Source organism: Galleria mellonella, unplaced genomic scaffold, assembly GCF_026898425.1.
Source record: "Galleria mellonella isolate WM207_F2 unplaced genomic scaffold, CSIRO_AGI_GalMel_v1 utg246, whole genome shotgun sequence".
NCBI classification, from domain to species: Eukaryota; Metazoa; Arthropoda; class Insecta; order Lepidoptera; family Pyralidae; genus Galleria; species Galleria mellonella.
Genome location: NW_026442050.1, coordinates 28,726 through 52,645, shown reverse-complemented (window position 1 = coordinate 52,645; position 23,920 = coordinate 28,726). Strand labels below are relative to the sequence as shown.

Here is a 23,920-nt window from a genome sequence, read left to right as displayed (position 1 = left end):
TAGCAAACGTAAAAATGTAATATATCAACTTTATTTCTGTAAAAAAATAAAATGACGTAATTATCTTATATTTTCTTCAACATAATATTAGAAATCACGTCATCCATTGCCAGACATTTAACACAGTGGTAACCACTTGCCAAACACCGTTTCTTTTTAATGGATGATAATGGAATAGTAACTCCACCCGCGCTATCGGTATACACCGGCGGGGCACCAGTGATGGATGATAGGTGACGGATGAAGCCAAACACCGTTAAGGTATGAAAACTGAATTTTGATTGAATGAATGATTATGAGTAATTCTCATGAAATCCCGAAATTACCTATTAATAAATTAATGAAAATTGTTTGAATTAATTGATCTTCATTTTCTCTTAAATTTATATTATTCATGTAATTAGACGAGAATAAATGAGTTTTGAACAACAAAAATAATTAAATGAAATGATGTTCATTGCTCGATCATTTATTTTTTAAATACATTTAGAATTCTACTAGGTTATATTAACTTAAAAATTCGGAAGGTACGAAAATCAAGTTGATCACGGGAATGATGATGAGGGAATGACAAAATAAACCATAACCTAAAAAATCTCGAACATAACCTCTTGTTACCATCTAACTGTTTTCTCTACACTTTCTACCTCCAAAAACATACTTTACTACTTCATCAAAATTCATATTTTAATTACCTTGTTTATTCTACCAATGATTGTTTAAAATATAATCTTTACAAAATTTCATGGATATTTATTTCCAACAAGTACTCTAGCAAGCGTGAGGTCAATTCACCATTCCGAACAAGTGACCGTACTACCAACTATCAAAAACTAATGATAATGTTATTGAAGTCATCATAAATATACCTACTTATCGACTGTTGATAATGATATGAGGGAATGATTATTTTTCATGGGACACATGTTGAGTCAACATTAGAGAACTTGTTGATGATTTATGATCTTAAATTCAGTTTTAAAAAGTTGTTGTATGAGACTAGCCATAATTACAAACAGATTTTTTGAGAAATTTTCTATAATAACTTCATACAATGTTTTAATCTTAGTTTGGGAATGAATGATATATATTTTTTATTTGCATTTCCATTATTACCAAAATTTTTAGCATCATAAAAAATAAAATACCATCCTAAGTCTGTTAAGTTTATTGTAAAAACTACTAGGACTGGAATTTCGAGATTTCATGAGAATTACCCTTATATTTTATTTGCATTATGCAATTTATTATAATTCTTATAAGGAATAAGCAAGACAATTAATAAATATAACGATACAATTGTATAAGTACAGTGAGGCGGTCTTAATGCCGAGAACAATCTTTTCAAGACGACCTTGAGAACGGACTAATTTTTATAATGAATTTTATACATGTTCCTTAGGTAAGTGTTAGATGTTTCCTCAGTAGCCAAGCGGTTTCAACAGATTTAACCCCTAATCTAACAAACCTAATAAACCAAATAAATTAGTAAATAATGTTTGAAATTTTGTAGACTTCGATATATCATTAAGGTGTAGGTAGGAGTAAGTGCGAGCGCGAAGCAGTACACGTCTGAGTGTTTTTTTTTTTATGAGTGAAAATGGAATGGTAATCCTGCCTGCGCGAACGGGATACGCTGGCAGAGCACCAGTGAAGGGTGATAGATGAGAATGAAAACAGGCCAGTTAGCCCATCATGATGAATTCATCAGGAATTAATCATAATAGTTTCGGGGGAACCGCGAGGAGGTCGAGCTGGTTGGGTATATTGCTAGCAATGAGATTCTCAGTCTCCATTACTAACAATCCCTTTCCCCCCACGTCCGAGTATTAGGTGCAGTGCAAGTAATAGTGAGTAAAGTCTTGCAATCATTCATCGTGCATCCTCTGTCAACTCTTCACATGCATTATACCGACTGACAGTTCACGTTTTACTACTTGTTTGTGCAGTTTATAAAACAAATATGGATTCAGTTACAGTAGCAGTGATAATAAACAACAATAAAGATAATGATTGACAAAATTACAAAACATGTTTTAAAATAAACTAATAAACTTATAAATGCATATTTTCTTTTATTTTTATACTAGCAGTTACCGCGACTTCATTCGTATGTACATATCATTAAGTTAAAAAGAGAACTGAAAAAACTCTGCAGTTTATTGAATGCATTTTTTTTTATACAACTTAGAAGTAGCATTGCTGCTGCTTAGCAATCAATGTGCACTTTACATTATTATTTGTCTTCACGTCAAAAAAAGAGAACCTGGTGCTAGCTTTTATAGTCATTACGAACACTCGCTGGGCAGGGGTGTAGAATAAATAATTTCGTGCTGCTAATCTCCTGATTTTTTTTTCTTTTCCAAGGGGAACCACGTGGAGGTCGACCTGATAGAGTATACTGCTAGCAATGGAACTGGTAGTCCACTTTGCTAACAATCCCTTTCCCACTGCAAGATAGAGTAGATGGTGACTACAATTACATTATTTTTAAAGATATAACGACGTCTATGTAATTCCAAAACATTATTTACTATTATATATTTATTAATTGGTTTATATTTTCATCATTTATCAATATGAAAATAATGGTCAAACATTAGTTAATAATAACTACATAATAAAATTATTTGATAAATCCAAAAACTATCTCACTCGCACCTATTCGCACGCATAGCCTATAGGTACGTATGCCTTGCGCTAACATCTCCAACTGCTATTTATTTGTCTGGCCCGGGGTTAGAACAATCAAAACTGACTACTGAGGGAATATCCTCTAATTGTTGCTCAAATAACATGCATAAAATTTAGCTTTTATTCCATAACGTAAATACACTTACAATTTGTTGAATTGTAAAGGTATGTAGCTATGGATGACTTTATTTCTAATGTTATTCTGAAGAAAATATAAGACATGTACGCTTTATTATTATTTGACGAATTTATGTTAAATATTTCATACCTTTAATATCTGCCAAAACCACAATGACCGGAACTTTATAGTTAACCAATCGTTCCTACCTGTGTTGCGACCATGCACTGAGAAACTTCAGCCTAAATGGTCGCGTACAACACGGTTTCAGAGATGTTTTCTCCCACGAACACTCAGGTTATAGAATGAGCTCCCTGCCGAGGTTTTCCCAAGAGACTACAGCATGGGGTTCTTCAAAAGGGGGGTAAAGAGGTTTCTTCAGGGTCGGCAACGCGCGAGTAATACCTCTGGTATTGCAGGCGTTCACAGGCTACGGTAACCGCTTACCATCAAATGGACCGTATGCTTGTTTGCCATTTCAGTGGTATAAAAAAAAAGCTTTTATGAAATAACGAAGATCTGGCATTCTCCGGCACTTAGAATAATAGTTTTAAAATCACATATAATTTTATTTCAATGTTTAATTGTAATAAATACAGTAACAATTCAACTTACACTATAGAATTACCAATAATTAATTAGTCATCCTTATTATTATTTAAAAACTTCTTGATAAAAATAACAAAACCACTGGACACGTCACACGGCGCCATCTAGTGCTAAACTAAGCAGAGCTTGTACTGTGGGCAGTTCACAACTAATAGAAATATTTATATACTCTTTTTGTAAGTACATACATATTAAGTAATTACATATTTTCACATAAATATGACGATTATTCTTAAGTACCTATTATATACATTTTTAACTAGTGTGAATCTATTATATTACCATGTCTATATTAAGTATTGCAATAAACTATATGTAACACTCTTAATGTAGCAAAATATATAGAAAACACCTAGACTAATATAAACAAACATTCATACTCACAAATACAAATGTATTATGCGGGAAGTGAACCCACAACCACTAGATGACAAAGCGTAGTGTTAAACTAGTAGCAACAGCCAGCACGGCCGGCAACATTACTCGTAAAATGAATATAACGGAAATAAACGAATGAATGTTACTGAATAATAATTGTAGGTTTTAATATAATATACATTCCAACGTTGATCCATTTCTTACTGTACTCTAGACCCATTTATATTATAAACGAAAAGCGTACAACGTCTTAGTCACCTCATTTTATATCGATATGAATAGCATTACTTCTAAATTTGCGCAAATTAAATAGATAGATAATTTATTTGCATTACGTACAGCACAACAACCACAACAGCCATAAATTCCACAGTGAAAAAAAAAATAAAAAAATACATATACAGAAAATAAAAAAATAAAAACTAAATGCAGAAAATAAGTATGAATTTTCCCCTTCATGTGTGTGCCACAGTAACACAAAATGGTCACAACTCAGCTTACTGCTTTGTCCTCAAAAGAGCAAATCACTGACTAACTAACTAACAGATATTAATAGGTAATGGAGTCCAGCCAGTATCCAAGTAGATTATGACTGCATTACTTCATCCTCACCCATCAACCCCTCTTTGATATCCTGCTGGCTTATCGATAACACAACACAATAGGGTTACCATTCCATTTTCATGACTTGAAAAAATCTATTTTATTCAATTGCAAATTATATATCTAATAATAGCTAAGATAATTGCATAATAATGGATTCAAACTGAATATCAAAAGTGGATATTTATGAAGTGATAATGACAATGTGAGCACTATTTGATAAAGTTATTGCAAATCAAAACGTTTTATGGACCACTTCTGTGAGATTAGATAACCAGATGACACTGTACATAGATACGAGTAGCTAGCGGAATACATTCATTTACTCAATGGGCTTAAAGATCTCAGGAAAATTACATTTTATAAGATTACTACCTAAATTACGAATACCTATTCTTTATTTGGTGGTCCAGTTATTTTCATGCTACTAGATATATGACCTCTTGTCACTCTGGTGTACATTATTAGGGATATTTTGCAAAAGCCACTGCGAATCGTATAGAATTTTACCCACCTGTGGGAAAGTAGGTACTTTAAATAGTAAAATAGGTACACTCTTACGCATATGGCACCTTGTGCTCCTACACGTTCGTTACCTGGTTTCACATGATATAGATTTTTTTTGTGTTACTTATTCAGGTACTTATTCACTGAAGAGAAATATGTATATTAATGAAACATCATATCATATAATAATTACTATGTTAGATATACTTAGATTGCGACATAACTATTTTTATCTAACGTTATCTCACACTATCTTTCGAGTATAAATACGAGTGTCTGCTAGCGAACAGGCGGCGCTTCAGTGTGATGTGCTCGCCTGCTCGCATGCGCCAGTCATGGAGGCGACGGCCACAATTTCCCTGCACCGCACTCTTCTCCCTGGGTAGGTGTTTTATAATGACGCCATCTCCCTGCTGTGTCCCGGAATTAATAGTATGTCAAAGCAAACTTGCATAGTTTATTTATTCGTTCTAATTGTGATGGAACAACAGATAAGAAAATGTTATCGATTACAACAAAATGTGGTGTGTGTTTTCCTTTGGCCGATAGATATTTATGTCAGTATGAGACTGAGTTATTTATTTATGTCAGTAATTAACTCAGTCTCATTTTCATAACAAACATAATATTTATGTGTATATACCAACATTTATAGACTTCATCTATGTGACCCACATACAAGTATGAACCTCGGTAATTTCCATTTAATACCTACATATATAAAATTTCATAATCATTTGTTAAGCGCGTAAGACTTTTAGAGGTAACAAACAAATGCACTTTCCCATTTATTGTGATTTTTAGATTTTTATTTATTTATACTGGAAAACCAGGACTATACAATTACATCATATTAATAAGTGATTGTTACATAGAATACACAGCTTCAATTATATGTATATATACATGCATAGTGAATCAACACTAAACAAATAAAATTACAATTAAATTACCTCATTAAAATATGAAGCAACAGAAGCTGTAATAATAGGAATGAGCAAAAAAATCAATGAAAAACTAAATAAAAACTAAATGTAAACGTTTGTGTAAAATGCGACCTTTATATCAATATAATACGAGTACATATACAAACAGTGCATGAACCGAAATAATTGCTCACTCGGTTTCTCATTGATATAATATTTTTCGAAAATAAATCGATTGTAAAGGTTTTAGAAAGTATATTACCATTGTGGTTGGCTCGCTAAAGAAACAATCCTATAATATTACAGCGAGGCCTATGTAAATGTTCGCAAACCTAAATATTCACAAAACATGAAGGTGGATAGTCTACCGTATAGGAATGCAATCGCAAACCTATCCTCGTGGTGCGGTAGTAAACAGGAAAAATATCCCACAGTCCAGTCGCAATCTACCATCTATCGATTTCAGCCCGGATTCACTCATTGTTGGGTATAGGTGTCTTCATTATTCCGCCAGAGACCCTTCGCCATGCGCATCCAGGTCGTGCCTACCGTTCTACTAATATCGTTTGCCTAGCGCACGGATTGTCTCCCCACATGCCTCCGGCCAATTCGTGATCTACAATCTAAAATAAAGTAATCCATATACTTGGTTTTGTTATTAGGGTGCAAATGGGATGATAATCTATTAATTTGTTCTCATTGTAATAACTAGTTAAAATAGTGCAACGTTCAGTGCACAAATATTGAATGTGATATTATTATATAAAGATTGAGATAAGTTGTTGATTCCTCTCCAGAATGTACCAACGCAAGTATCCGGGCGTGACCCTATCTCGTCTCGTATGATAACTGGTGGCTGATTATATAATGTGCAACGCCTACTGAAGCTGATTGCGGCTTCTGCCACGCGCTGGACGTGCGACGGGCGACGGGCGGGGCACGGGGGGCGAGGGACGAGGGTGAGGTCGAGGGTCAGTACGATACGTCCCCTGGCCTGAGCCACGGGCCCGTGGGTTATCTACCGTATCGATATTCTCTGGCGTCACACGAACCAATCCGAATCACGCTATCAGAAACCGGTTAATTATGGAGAAGATGCGTAGCCATTGTAGCTACCGAAGTTATACGTTATAGGGACCTAATATTTTTTTTTCTTTATACCCCTGAAGTAACAAACAACCGTATGCCCACCTGATGGTAAACGATTACCATAGCCTGAACGCCTACAATACCAGCCATATTACCCCTCTTTTGAAGAACCCCATACTGTAGTCCCTTGATAAAACCTCAGCAGGAAGCTCATTCCATAACCTGAATGTTCTTAGGAGAAAACATATCTGAAACCGCGTTGTACACAACCATCTAGGCTGTAGGGTATAAAGGTGAATTCCCTGTATGAAGGTGATGGCAAGCCGTACGATAGTAGACAGTGGTCGTGAGCGTCATATGGAACCATATCTCAGAGCACAATCTGTTGTACAAACAGTAGAACAAAAAAAAAAAAATTTATAATTTCTATCTCCGATTCCAAATACACTTAATAAAATTGGAAACACCAAGTAATGCTGTTTAGCGTATGATACGCCACTAGGTAAATACTCTCGGTAAATCGCGGTACAGTTTATTAATTATAAAGATTATAATAACTTATTAGAATACCTACGCATCATTATTTTAAACAAATTCTATTGCTTTACGCATGTTTATATATTATATATTATAGTTTAATTGTTAATTTATGATCTTGATGGATCGGGCCAGGTGATGAGGTGTTAATTGAAAATCAGCGTTTCTGCTTCTGCGGGAACTTTAAGCTGAATTGGTATCCTTATTCATTTCCATAACACTGACTGTTTTCAACTACACTTTATATATAAATGTAAACTTTTTTTCTATATTTTTTTAATGTTCTTATTACTTGCAATCTAAGTATATGTAAGTGTGTGTGTGGATTGTTTTATGGGTGAAGATGGAATGGTAACTCCGCCTACACTATCGGTATACGTTAACGTGTCACCAGTGAAGAGTGACAGGTGAGAATGATGAGGTCAGTTGGCCCATAGTGACCACATGAACAAGTAATAACCACTATGGTTTCCAGGGGGAACCGCGTGGAGGTCGACCTGATAGGGTATATTCTTAGCAATGAGATTGTTAAATCTTATTACTAACAATCTCTTTCCCCCCAAGTGTTGTGGATTATTGAAATAAATTTTCATTCATTCATTCAAACAATATAAATTAATAACCTAAACAAGTTTAATTAATATTATTAGAAGTTAACTCCTTCCTGAATGTATAGGTATCACTCGTAGTACAATTGTGAAATACATTTTGAAAATAAGTAATAATATAGAGAGAGAGATACTCGCTGGATATTGATATCAAAAAGATATATATCTTCATTAGAGACATCTATCATTTTACCGCTAGAGGCCAATCTGTCCGTATAATATACGGTGATTTGATCGATTCGATATGATGATACCAGTCGAGTGATGCTGACATATCTATGAATGCAGGAGATAAACTATATATCTACAAATTATTTAACATAATGTTAATATTAATATTTACATACATATGTATGTGTAAGAAAGAGTACAGGACGCGAGTGAAATCGCGGGCGGCGTAAATAAACACTACTAAATCCTATTGATTACTTGTGTTCCGCATACTTCAGTTGTCATAATTTTTGTAGATAATTTATATCTATATATCTATCTAGCTATAGATACAATACGCTGCTTATTTTTATCGTAATGCGACCAGTGGGTGTGTCGTGGTCGCGGCACCTGATGACATCAGCTCGATCCTACCTGGTCGACATAAAGCTCTGTTTCCATTAATTTAGATTAGACATAATTTTCCAGAGAAACAACAACATTAAAGAATTTTAACCCATTTTTTTTAAAACCATAAAAACCCGTCGAAGTACTTCGATAGCTCCATATCTGTTATGGCTTATATCATGTCAAATGGATCTATTCCTGATACCTATGTTGAAGTCAATTTCGAGCAAATTTTAGTCAGACTAATTTAGAAAAGTAAAACATACCTACCTGTTCGTGATATAAATATTATAACTATGGAACAGAAATGCTCTTCTAACAGTTTAGTATCCTTTTTTAAAGGGATCGGAAGTTAAACGCGCTGACGCTATTTACAAATTTAATCTCTTTTCATTTAAGAGTTTCCTCTTGTCAGTGCAACTAGTTCATGCATCTTCTTCCAGCCAGTTCTATCCCAGGCCATATCCTTGACTTCCCTATACGACAAATTTAATACATTACATAAATAATAATAGTCAGTAGTTAACACCTTCATTTCAGTTTTTTTTTTATTGAGTGATAATGGAATGGTATCCCCGCCTGCACTATCGGTATACACTGGCGGGGCACCAGTGAAGACTGATAAGTAAAAATAAAGCAAGTCAATTAGCCCATTGTAAAAACTTCACTAATGAATCGAACGCAATGGTTTCCAGGGGGAACCGCAAAGACGTCGACCTGGTAGGGTATATTGCTAGTAATAGAATTGCTAATCCCCATTACTAACAATCCCTTTTCTCCCCACGAGTAAGGTGTTATGCCTGTATACTCTGTAAATTCACTCCTATATCCCACCCTTCAAACCGAAACACAGCCATGCAAACATAACCGCTTCACGGTTAAAACATGAATGCGACAGAGGTAGCCAACCAAACGAATTTTGAACAAAGTCTCTCTCTGGTAAACATAATAAGTAAATAAACAGCTTATCCAAACAATTGTATAACTTCATGCTTCTGCAGGTAGGTATTTCGGAAAACAGATTTTGGAACCCGAGTCACACAACAAAAAGTATATAGATTATATTATTAGTATATTATACTAGATCATTCACCAAATCTATTTATCCAGAGGGCAAAAATTTTGTTAGTAAAGGGCCAACGGAAGAGACTAACGGCTCTCCACTAACAACATACACTAACAGGTTAACCTCAGCGCAGACACCCTGAAAGTTATGCGCAATTGCTGGTGAATTAATTGCAAGGGACCAACGATCCTGACTTCATCTTCACTGATGGGCTGGGCTGATCACATTCATAAACTATGTAATAAAGTAAATTCATTCGCGTATGCTCTCTGGCGACTAAGAAGGATTAGCAATAAAGAAACAGCTTTACAGGCATACCATGGTTATGTCAGCTCTATTTTGAGATATGCTATACTTCTGTGGGGTAACTCGTATTATGCAAGCCGTGCCCTTATATCACAGAAACAATGCATCAGGGCGATCTGTAACGTTGACTCACGTACATCTTGTCGATCATTATTCAAGGAGCTAAATGTACTTACTGTTCCATGTAAATATATATATATGAGGTATGCATATTCGCAAGAACACATTTACATTTATTTAAAAAGAAAAGTGATCTCTGTAATTTTAACACAAGAAATCCTCAAAACTTAGTACTACCTTATAAAACTACAACTTTGTATAGCAGAAATGCCTACTGTATGACAATAAGCATTTATAATAAATTAACGGACGAAATAAAAACACTACCCTTGAATATATTTAAAAAGAAACTGAAAAGATGGCTGATAGAAAAATGCTTCTACTCGGTTAATGAATATTTTGAATATTTTAAAGCTTAAATATGTGACTCAATTAATGTAATTTGTAATTTGTCAAATGATTGTAATTTGTAATCTGTATAATTTATTATTAATACTGACATATATTTAATATGACGATTTCAGTAAAATAGTATTAGCATAGTATAGTGGAACAATTAAATAAATTTTGTACGCAAGATTCTGGTGAAAAATGTGATCAATATTTAAATATTATATTCCATCTTTTATACCATTTTTCAAACAAAATAAAGTTATTTGTATTTGTATTTGTATTTGATACTCCACCAGCATAAACGTGCAGGGGGTTAATAGTTTATTAAAAATAAAGATTAGTAGTCCCATTGTCAGCAATACACCCTGTCAGGTCAACTTCCTCGCGGATCCCCCTGGAAACTATCGTGTTCTAATCCAAGCGAATTCATCACGATAGGCAAATGCACAACCATTCTTTGGAATCAACTTCCAGCAGCAGTATTTTCGAACCGATACGACAACATAACCTTCAAGAAAAGAGTATATTCCTTTTTAAAAGGCCGACAACACACCTGCAATGCCGCTGGTGTTGTGGGCGATCATGGGCGGCGGTAGTCACTTACCATCGGGTGAGCCGCATGCTCGTTTGCCCCCTGTTTTGTAAAAAAAAAAAACTGACATGCCTTTTCTTGCCACCTATCATCCCTCACTGCTGTTCCGCCAGCGTATACCATTAGCGCAGGTGGGGTTACCATTCCATTATCATTCATTAAAAAAAACGTGCAAGCGAGGTTATTGTTCCATTTTCATGTGTTTAAACGTAAACAAGCTTTCATATGTATACTCGTAATATGTGTTATGTACATATTAATGTACTTAATTTCGTGTGCAACGAAACAGTTGTGTGAAATGTCGCGCTATCGCCGCCAAAAATATTTGTTTGTTGTTCGCTGCGCTGCCGTTTGCTCGCATGTAGGGCTGCGCCTGCGCCGGTCGTTGCACAGTGACCGCGGCGACCGCCACGACTATTCATAGCCCGACGTATAAACTCATGCACCGATTTACTACAGTACAAAATTACAATGCATTAATTAAATTTTTGCCTGCAGCGTGATGCAGCATGATTAGCCGTCGACTCCGAGAATCAGATAGGTGTTGCAAATTTAATTAATGATTTACGATAGTTACGGTAAAAAAGATTGACGTGCATACGTGAACAAAAAATACTTACATGAATAACTTATTTATATTTGATTTCAGATATACATAACAAAATTGTCCTAATGTAATAGTTGATTAAAATTTGGATTTTTTTTTTTTATTTTATTAAAGTTAACAAACAGTAATACAATATATAATTATAATAAGATTACATTTAAATGTGACTAATAGTACTACCAACAACGTTCACTACAGATACACTATATAAAGAGAGAAAGTATATAAACATGCAAATATTGACGAGACGTGGAGCTGACCATTATATCTATTTAGAAAAACAAATCAAACATTTGCTAAGGGTACTCGTAGTTACTCCGTACAGATGGCAGCAAGCCATTGCTGTTGCCATAGGTAACGGTAGAACCTTTCACTGCCACCTTCGTACGACTTGCTGCAGTATTATATATAATTCGGGAAGCAGCCAAGTCGAACAGTGCGCTATGGTGTAACTGCATCGTCTGCAATGATGATGGTGCTCTACTCTTGTAATTGTGGGTGAGAAGGAGTGGAGTGGAGGGGGGGGGGGGGCAGCCGCTGTAGGACGCCGCCGGCGTCGCCGGTGCGTGGTCGCGGTGCGTAGCGAGCCGCGCACAGTCCGGCCGCGACGCTTGGCTTCTCCGAGCGCGCTTCACGCTTGCCTTCGCCCTCGTACCAGCCGCCAGCTCAGAGCTCAGAGCTCGTCACCGGTCTCCCGCGCTGCGTACACCGTGACATGGCACTAGACGGTCAGTACCGACTCCCTGCTACCGCCGCTATCTCTACCGCTATACTGGCATCTCTCACTGAATAAGAATGTTGTGTTACAAAAAATAAATCCATCTTAAGAGTACGTTATATTCGGATATGTCACTGAAATGCAACCGCAACAGGTACCCGTCGTCCGGTGGTCTGGATCCAAATGGAATACCTTGTTATTGTGAACAATCTGAAGTGTGAACCGAATGTAATCAAGTTGATGTCCTACCGCTGATCCCTCGATATGTTTACTAATGATGAATGCTTTATAAATGAATGTGACAAACTGTAGTAGCAAACACCCCGCGTCGTATGGTCACACGTGTCATCTGGCCACCATATTATGAAATAAAATTAGTTTTTTTTTATATTTTTATAGAAAACATAACTGTAGTATAAGTTACAAGTTTAAATATCTATCATAAATTGTTAAAAATATTAAACTGAGTCAAACAGTAGTTGTTCTGTTTCCTCATACATCTTTTTCAGAAGGAACATACGAGGAAGATTAGTTTTTCAAACTAAGTGTCGTAAATGTATATAAAAACCAACATTTATTACAAAATAACTAATAATTGCAACTATAATATACCTAATGTGTCACGCAGTTTTGCCCGCGCAAATAATGATATAAAATATCCTATATCCTAAGTGGCGACCCCGTACGGGAAAACGCAATGTAGGATAGCCCACCACCAGATGGAATGACGACCTCAGGGGCATGGCAGGGAATCAATAGATGCAGGTGGCTCAGGACCGTTCTTTATGGCAGTTTATAAGAGAGGCCTATGTTCAGCAGTAAAAAGATGATGGCTGAGATGATGTTGTTCTAAATAAGAATATAATATAATGTAAAATTTTATTTAAATCCCTTTCGTAGTTTTAGCATGAAAGACTACATTTTCACTATCCAAACATCGTCAAAAACTGTCGCATTTATACCAGTAGGACAACATACTTGTAATGTAGTCGTCTTTGCTTACTTGTATTGTTTATTCGTGACAAAATAAACAAAAATAAAATAGTGGAAAAATAAAATAAAACATAAATAGTGGATTCCAATTCAGTATAGGTACATATGTATTGATTCACTCACAAATAATTCAAGAAATTGTATTTTTCAACCTTCACAATTTCAACAGGTCAAATGTCAACAGTAATAATATGCGGTGCGTGCGTTGTGTTGCAACGATTGTAGTAAAATAGTAAGGATTATATTTATATGTACTTATTATATAGTTTATAACTGCTTACTCCGTTTACGCCTAATAGATACGCGTGAAGATGTTGCCTTACATTAGTAAGTGCCTATTGAAAGTTTACAAAATGTATGTGTGCGCCGGCGCCCAGTTGATGAATGAATATTTTAAAACCGACTTAAAAAAGGGATCCAATAACATATTAGGCTGACGGAATAGTCAACTTTCTTTAATAAGATACTCATGTCGGAGTAAAGCACTTTGCATATGACAAGTCTCAAAAGCCATTAAAAAATGAAATCATCATTTGACCGATTTTGTTTTCCCACTGGTTATTTGATTAGAATTCATAATTAATAAATAATTTCTTTCCACATTTTATTTATGCGAGTTGAACTCGCACGCCGGGGGTTCAATATGTAAAATAATATGTAAATAGGATGTTGTTTTCTATAGATAAACATTCATTTGAACGTAAAGTGATGAGATAAAGTAGCTTTGTACACAAATATGTTTACTGTATTTATGATACGTAATTAAAGATTGTGTTTCACAGAAAAAAACCGAATTCAATTGTCACAAAACCAGTTATTTTGATTTAAAAACTAAACTACTGAACTGACTGTTTTTATAAAATTTCTCTGAAACTAGTCTGCAAGTATATCCTTCCAGATAAATAAAATAATATTCCAAATCGGTTCGGCGCTGACGGAGTTATGAGGTAACAAAGACAACAAAATACAAACGAATTGAGAACCTCCTGCATTTTGAAGTCGATTGAAAATAGACGTCTAGTGATAGTTATTTGAATTAAAAACCCCTTATCTTGAACCAACAATTTTGGTTTAAAATCGGATTGGGTTTATTTTTTTTTATAAATGTTTATTTAATATTTTATAAAAAAAAAACTGAATTAGTTAGAAACATCGCTTTATTTTTCCTACAATATTCATATTAAATTTAATATATATTAATGTGTAATTATTATATATAAATAGGGAGGGATCGAAAACTAAATAAAATCCAGTCTTAAAATGTACAAGTTAAATATTAATTTGAAATCATTAGAACATCTCCTGGACCCTATAGTACTTTAGTAATTTCAATATGTACATATGTGCCAACCCACACCTAAAACTATTCCAAATTTCAAATCCAATCAATTTCATAGCATAGTTGCCGAGATATAACGTTGAAACAAAGGGATTAAAAGGGCACACAAAGTCGCATGGTAAAAGTTCCTTTCTACTATATTGATACCTAAAAATTATCTTACTTCTAATTTCCTGTTATCTGACTCAAATCCTACTATAATGGCTAGATACATAGAACTCAGAATGACAAACAAATTACTTAGCGGATGGAAAGTAGGAACCATCGCATATGCTCGTATATTAGACATGAACGGCGCCAAAAACGTCAACAAGCACAGCCGCCTCGCAGAGAAACCAGTAGGAGAGAGGTGTGATTTTTTGCAGTCTTCACTCCGGTCAATATGACCAGCACCCGATCCAATCTGATCTAGAGAAGGAAAAGTGAAGGGCGGGAAAGTTGAGACTGAGGGCGGGTGACGGCTCAAATAAATGTGTGCATAACCCATGCACGCGCTTATAGGTATTAAGTAAGAGGTTTTTTTTCAAATAAGAATGCAAGAAGTTATTACCGAGGACGGCAAAAATATCTCCTAGTCACAGAATATTTCATGTTGAATCTACCTATGTATGTCCATCCTATTTTTTATAATACATTTAATAAAATACAAAAATTGTCTAATCTGCAGTGTAATCTTCTTCTATTATACCTATTTAGGATTTCCACTTGAAAAACCCAGACAAATTAAAATTTTTGTATAGGTACTAAGCTTAACGTTAGCATTCGGTTCTCACAAGCGGCGACAAAAACGCTAGGATCGCTTTTTATAATGTACATTTGTTCTTTTGGACGAATGTATATTACTTACAAAAAGATATAGTCATATTCAATAATAGCATTAAACATGTTATTCGTAAGCAAATAATAGGTACTTGCGTCAATAATGCAAACAGAACTTCAAGTGTGCCCACAATCGACGTGGCAGTGCCGGCTGCCTACTAGCGAAACGTAACATGTAACATAGAAACTGTGTTATTGCTAATCCTGGTTATCCACATAGGTGTAGCCAAGTACGAGCTTCACTATCCTAATAAGCAGGGTACGAGAAAGATTTACATAATTTGTATCCCCAGTTTAGATGACTTAATTAAATGAAAGCTCACTACGCAATTCGAATACCGACTTCTGCGTGATATGTTTAACATAACGTCTTCGTTCGGAGCGAGTAGATCGTTAATAATCATTTTGCGATCCCTTTGCTGGTAACTCGTCTACCACGCGAGCCCCCTGAAACCATCGAGATTAATTCCTAATGTATTCGTCACGGTGATCTCTTTCTTTTTTTATACAACTTAGAATGGCAAACAAGCTATCGATCCACCCGATGGAAAGTGGTATCTGTCGCCTATAGACATAAGCAATACCATGGACATAACAGAGTATACTGTTTCGCCCATGATACCTCCCCATGCGTTGCCATTCCTGAGGACTCAGGTGTTATTCCTCTGTACCTTGTAAATTCACTGCCATGCCCCACCCTTTAAATCGAAACACAGCCATGCAAACACAACTGCTTCACGGTTAAAACACGAATGAGACAGAGGTACCCAAGCAAACGACTGATTGGTGAACAACCCAAACGCTATTAACTCGTTTTTTATAGATATGCCTATTATCACTATAGTTCGTTTCAACGGAACACGATGAAAATATAAATAAATCAATAACTGACCCGACCAAAACACCGTCTGTACGTGTTACCAATAATAATATAAATTTCTGTAATAATCAACAAAACCAATCGAATAACACATGGCTGTACTCGTATTATATTATCTGTGCCCAAACTAAATACAGTAGCTACCCATAATTTGCGAGTACGAGAACAACTTCGATCGACATAAAAGTTATTAGATCTATTTTTTTTTTATATTGTTGATCCCAAATTTTATTAGACGTGATCGAAGGCAAATGAAACCGGACGTGCTATATCTACTATTTATCTGAAGTTGATATGTGTGTTGAACCTATCTCTATTTGCGTTGGATATAATTATCTGTATGAAGTGTATAATAAACAACAATTCACGCAGCGTCGATAAAAAAAATACGATATTTTATGATCACACTTAGCTACCTAGTTAGTTGTATTATTATCTTTATGAGTTTATTTATAAGATTCCAATTGATGTTTATACGGGTTTTTTTTTTTTTTGTTAAAATAAGTTACAGGTTCCTTGTACTACGATGCAGCACAGAGTAAATAACAGCAGAGTTACAACAGTATCTAGGTAGATTCACTAAAATTAGGTACTTAAATTACGTGCTTACCTTAATGTTCCAAAACTAGTCTATCTAGCTACCTATATAATATGTATAATTAAATATAATATATATAATTGCACAAATTGAATTTATATCTATAATTTGCATTTGCTACTTGTTTGTAATTATTTGACATTAACTAGATGTTAATGTCAAATAACATTAAACTAATTGTAATAAACTAAATTGTAACAATTAATTATTTTAAATTATAATATGTATAAATATTAATGTGACATAGTATGTACGGTACTGTATATTTACACAGAGGACATACACATATATATTGTGTATGTAATGGTAAAACAATTATTGGTAGTCGTATTGAAAAAAAAAACTTAAATTATAATTTGCATGCTTAATATGTAGCCGAATATAGAACTGTTTATGTATTGTATCTTACATTATATAGATGGAGCATCGAGCTTCAAAATCGGGACAACTTTTTGTCAGCTGATTGTCAAATTAAATACGTAATTTGACGTATCTATAATTAATTATTTAAAAATAAAAAGGTACAATATTGATGAGATATAGATATTAGAGCTTTAAAGGAATCACTCATAACTTTTTATCACGCAATACTGTATGAAAAAGTTACCCGCCTTCTCGAAGAGATATTTAGTGTATACCTATATATATACATACATCTTATAGTTTGTCATTAACCAAATAGGAATTATTTTACTTTTTGTCATACATTAACATTATAATAGATTTTGGTTACTTCCTTAAAATAAATATTAAAATATTGCCCAGAGTCCCAAATCCTTTAGTCCGTTATGTCCGAGTACCTACACATTTAGAAAATAGAGGTTTACATGTTGTTCATAAAGCAAATATCATGAAACTTGGTTCCAGCCACTATTGGCATACCCTTTTAAAGCTTAATTTACATTAGTACTAGAGTCATATACACGAGTCAAAGCTTTCACTTAAAAACAATCTAGATACGATTGAATGAACGCCAGTTTATTTCATCTTCTAACCAAATATATTTCGGTGGTGCTTTCACGGGTATTTAGTTGCTAGACTGAAGTGGGTGTCGGCGCTTACAAAATACGACTGTAAGACGAATACTCGACCGCCCCTACGTCCTCTGCCGCAGCCGCCGCTTGCTGTTTTCAACAAAAAGTATATAAACTCCGTTTCAGTTTTCAATATTATTGTGTACAGGCGCGCAGGTCCTTGTTTTTAGGCGCAGGCGGACACTTGTAAGTAGATAGGTAGCCAAAGTGAGCTAACTCACATAGGTAACAGGTAAGTTCATACATCGTAGGTAATGTCATAGTAAATAAATAATATACGGTAACTAACTGAGCTTACAAACATCCTCCTGTCCAGACAATGCAATCCTCATACTCTGAGGTAGACACTGTTACAGTCCATTTACCGTGCTAGGTACCAATGTGCTTCGCTGACATTGCATTGTGAACAACTGCTCGTAAGCATGCCTACTCACGGTTAGAGTGTACCTATAAGTAATGATTTTTCCATCTTCCTCGGGCGACCTTAATATTTATTTTTCCCCTAAAAACGATAATCGAATTATTATGTACATTTAAATAATAATTTAGGCAAATCAATTCCGCTATCAATTATTATGCCAATTAACGAATGAAAATAAATCTGCGTCAAAAATTAATTTCTATATTTTTGTCTCTTTTTCGACCGACGATTTACATAATTGTGTTTTTGACGCAACTTACAATGTCAAGTAAGTTGACAGCCCACATGAATACGTGATAAATCTAGCCTGTGCTCATGAACAGTACCATGGACTTCACAGCACGCACTGTGAGGAAACCAGCCGGAAGACCACATCGCTCGTACCGCCACAAATCACTTCGTTTGTTGTTTGTCGGTAAGGTAGTGTAGGTAGGTAGTGTAGTCTGCTATAGTTGTGTGCACATTCCACTACGTGTTGCATATTGAACGTCATTATATAGTAAACGTATATGTATACTCATTAGCACAGGGATTACAATTATTATTCATTTATTCGCTGCACACGGTAGGTAGTAGTTAGTTGCCATATAGAGTGGCTCGTGGCTCGTGGCTCGTAGCTCACAGTCACTGTCCATATACTGTACAGGCATATGTTATATAATTAATTACATGTTTATGGTCACAGGCGATGCTTACCCCCTATTCATATTGAAGTTAGGTTATGTACGTAGTTATGGTAACCGTAAATTTTTGGTAGTTTTATCTGTTTCTCTATTGCCGTTTGGCGCGCCTGGGAGACATTCCATTAAAGAAAATTCACACATAATTTTTCTACTCTATTTTAATGAAAAAGAAAAATAGTGCATAGAAGACAGGAATATCAAAGCTTACAGCGTACCGGGATATGACACTTCGTCCTGAGAAAGGGCAGTGACGTATGTGCAGCACAGTATATTTTGTCAGGTTTATGGTGCTGTTTATGTTTCTTCTATAGGCGAGGTTACATACCCTATTCATTAGGTAAATCGTCAGCCTGTTTGCCATTTTCTACCTTGGATAAATGTGTATGATAAATGAAATGTGAATACTTAAATAGTTCATGCACGTAATATTTCAGATGTAGAGGGCGGGCAGGGCCCGGCGGCGTGGCTGCGCCGGTGGTGGCGCGCGCTGCTGGCCGAGGTGGTGGCGACGCTGCTGCTCGTGCTGCTCGGGGTCGCGTCGCTCATCAAGCTGAAGCCCGAGCAGGACGTGCCGCTCACCAACCCGGCGCTGGCGTTCGGCTTCGTGGTGTTGATGAACATCCAGGCGTTCGGCGCCACGTCCGGCGCGCACATGAACCCGGCGGTGACGCTGGCCGCGGTGCTGTACGGCGACATGGCGCTGGCGACGGCCGCCGGCTACGTGGCGGCGCAGCTGGCGGGCGCGCTGCTGGGCTTCGGCGCGCTGTACGCGCTGCTGCCGGCGGCGGCGCTGCGCGGCCACGCGGGCTGCACGTGGCCGGCCGCCGTGACGCCGCTGGCCGCCGCCGCCGTGGAGGCCGCGCTCACGGGGCTGCTGGCGCTGCTGTGCTGCGGCCTGTGGCGGCAGCACGACCCCGCGCGCCCCGACCACACCGCGCCCATCAAGTTCGGCCTCGGCGTCGCCGGCCTCGTCTACGCGGGGGTAACGCATTTCATCTTCATCGTATCGATCGATTCAATGTTATTCTATCCGGGAGACAGGCTAGCGACATATCGAGTCGGCTCTTTCTGTTTTTTTTTTTTTTTGCAATTACTTTTTGATACATGTTATTAAAGAATCGAGTCGAGTTTGTACTTAGATTGTACTTAGTTATAGTAACAAGAACTTAATTACTTGGTTACTTGTGCTTGTATTCGAGTACCCGAGTAATTTTTCAATAGACTTTTTATTTTTAAGAAACTTTTAATTAACATAATTAATGTTCAGATATTTAATAATTAAGAACTCCCCAGTAATACAAGTACTCGATTCCTGTATTCGGGTATCGTGTGTTCAATGTCCGTATATTGAATACTAGAATACCTGAGTAGATACCTAGTACCAGTAGGTATTCCAGTCAGTACTTAGTAAGCCTGACTCTAACATTGTTTTTAGTAATATTTGAAATAAAAGGCATTTCCACGCTAAACTTCAGTTATAGATTAAAGAGCGTTTCTAAATACCCCCAATATAACATAATAAAAAAAAAGTATAAATTGCTAGTCGACTTAGAATAAAAACTCAATAATCGACAGATAAAAAAAAGTCTATTTTTACACATCAGTAAAGATAAAGTGGAATTGCTACTGTCATTAAACCAACTTATCATCATGTACTTCATTAATTTTATTTTTCCGTTTATTGGAGCATAATTTTTACAATTTTATTACAGGGCGAATTGTCCGGCGCTAGCCTCAATCCGGCTAGAAGCTTGGCTCCAGCGATCTTCCACAACTTCTGGCAGGATCATTGGGTTAGTACTCGTTTCATTGCCTATGCAATATTTTACAATCACATGAGCTGGTCAATAGGCTATGAACAGCTATTGCATCGTGACATATACGTGTGCGGCCAGTTTGTAACCATCTAACAATACCTACCTACATATTTTTGTTTTCTAATAACTAGATGTGCCCGCGATTGTATTAACTCTGTACCATATTTTTTTAAGTAATCAAAAATATATTATAAAAATCTCGTATTATGGTATTTGTGGTCACATTCCTCCGAAGCGGCTCGATCGATTTTCATTATTTTTTTATGTATATTTAGGAAGTATGAGAATAGGTTGTAAAGTATATTTCTTAAAAAAAGCAATTTAATAAATTAATTGTTATTTAATAAAGTTATTTAGTAATTATATTTCATGTAATTGCAATGATTAACAATATCATGTATTTCAAAAACGTCACCTACGTCAGTACCAGCTTTTACAGCCATTCATCAATAAACGAAAATGTGATTAACTACTAAAAACAGTACCTAAGTGTAAAACGGAGAATATTTTATAACATTTTACGAACATATAATTAAACTTCGCAAAAAACCTGACGGCTCACATAAAAACTGTTATTTATATATATTTATAAATATAATATATATCTATATATAAAAATTAATGCCACTTTTCGTTGTAATTTTATAACTCAAGAACGAGATCACCTATCCAAACCAAATGTTTAGGCTTTGTTCGGACTATTTAGTAGATGGTTTATGTGAAGTTTGCATAAAATCGGTCGAGAGATTCTTCATTTATCACATTTTTTGTAACAAATGAGTTCAATAAATGGCGGATCATTTTGTTAACGGGGGTTTTTGTGTCAAATTCAAACTTTTTTTAAGATGGGGATTGTGCTGTCAAATTGAAACTTTTTTCAGTGTTGACAGTACAAGCATGTTGTTTATGTCATTCATTTTGGACGTGCTTCGATTAAAGCAAATTGTCAGCGATAATTATTGCTTTGTGTTTATATTTTTAAATATATTGTTCAAATCGGCTATTCCATTCAATAGATCTTACGAATTTAATAATTCATATAAATAGAAAAAATAACGCTGTCGCGTTGTACATGTTATTTGTGCGGTGTTAGCGATGCGAAAGAGGGGCAGGTGGGGGCGGGCACATCTATAAAATAAGTAGCTAGGTAGGTACAGATAAAAATGTAAAATATTGTAAAAATATCCACCCGTGCGAAGCCGGGTCGGGCCGCTAGTACGATATACGAGTAATATGTAAGTACTAAACGCTATGGTACACAGTGCGCCTCTCACTACCACCCTCACAGGTTGTTGCTCCTCAATGGTAAACTTGAGACTCGAGTCAAAGTCGCGGCGACCATTCTCGAGATCGAAACAACAGCCGTCTCATTTTTTTTTAATGGGTGATACTGGAATGGTGAAAAAATAGAACTTTGGCCGGGCACCAATGAGGAATGATATGTGACGATGAAAGCAGGTCAGTTAGCCCTTCGTGACGAATTCCACTAGAATGAACCATGATGTTTGACAGGGGAATCGTTTGGAGGTCGAACTGATAGGGTGTATTGCTATTTATACTATTTACTAACAATCCCATTCCTCCGACCTCATTATTATCTCATGGCAAAAATAGATAAAGAGGCAGTGCTGGCCCAAGCCTGGGCCTGGGCTGTGTCAGTTTATACAACAGCCCAAGAGCTGTCGCACAAACTGGGGATATATAGGATAGATAGATATATAGATACTCTTTGTTTCCTTCAAAAGATTACAGTAGTAAACTTAGTATAAATAAATCTTCACACTGAGAAAACAATGGGCAGTACTATGTGTTGTAGAGTGCAAGGGGAAGCGATGACAGTGTCTGATCGGTTGCAGGTGTACTGGCTGGGCCCGCTGGGTGGCGCAGCGCTGGGCACGCTGCTGCATCGCTACGTCATCGCGCCCCCCGTCGCCGCCACTCGCGCCGACGGCAACGGCGTCCCCGAACGACTGCCGCTGCAGGACAAAACCGCCGTCTAATCATGGTCCAACTGCCATGGCCCCGACCCGCTCTCTTTCCCTCTCCCATGTCCACCCCTAGCCCAGGGCTAAGGCTGCTAGGACAGGGCATTTCCAATCAAAATCGCCAACGCCATCGATAAAACTCATCGAAATTGCTTTAACGTTTAAAATCCCGATCGACGAACGAGATAGCAACAGTCTCGTCTGCGGCAACACAACATTGAGTAGTATGGAGTAGCAGGTCAAAGAATACTTTGTAGTACCGACATTATTATTTTGGAACATTCGTAATCTCGCAAGAAAAATGTTTTTGAACCAACGCTCTCGATTAATTCGTTTAACACTCATTTAGAGGACACACAGGGCAGGCAAATCGTCAACATGGTTCGAAAACCATTGACAACAATGAACCAACCAAACATCAGATTTTCTTTCTTCACCGACTTCAATCGTGGCCAGACCCTTTATTTTGATTTAAAAACAAAGTACTGACCGATTTTGATAAAATTTCTAAGGAACCGCTTTGAAAGCATATTATTTGAGATAAAAGTTTTTTTTTTCGTTTTACAAATGATAAAGTTATGAAGTACAACCGAACTCTGAAGATCACGCAGGGACGAGAGGACACGAAGCGAATTGTTTGTTCCATACTCCCAATTGAAGAATTACGAATTGCTGGTCAATCGATGAGCACCAAATTCCTCATTTGTAATTGGCAAATGGGCATTTTTTAAAGCCGCGGTATACCTACAGACAACTCGTACGTGGATCAGGATCTACGCGTAGTCATTAAGATCTCATACCAGACTTGTTTAAAAGTCACCATCACTGTAAGACAAGATCTTTTTATATTTTTAATATTGTTTAGTTATTGTTAATTAAATAATACTTTACGATGAAACGACATTATCATTGTTTAGATAATTAGATTGTGCATGTATCCCGGCAAATACAGTGACTACAAACAGCGGCTTGACTGGCATGA

General features: G+C 36.3%; 1 protein-coding gene across 1 annotated transcript; it reads left to right on the top strand.

Annotated features, from left to right (window-relative positions):
* The first annotated feature begins 12,218 nt into the window (after positions 1-12,218).
* Positions 12,219-23,836, top strand: LOC113509479 (aquaporin-like). The gene is made up of 4 exons (XM_052894897.1): positions 12,219-12,379; positions 19,571-20,118; positions 20,849-20,929; positions 22,810-23,836. Exons 1-4 carry the CDS (start codon positions 12,367-12,369, stop codon positions 22,951-22,953), a joined length of 786 nt encoding a protein of 261 aa, XP_052750857.1. The 5' UTR covers positions 12,219-12,366; the 3' UTR covers positions 22,954-23,836.
* The last annotated feature ends 84 nt before the right edge of the window (positions 23,837-23,920 follow it).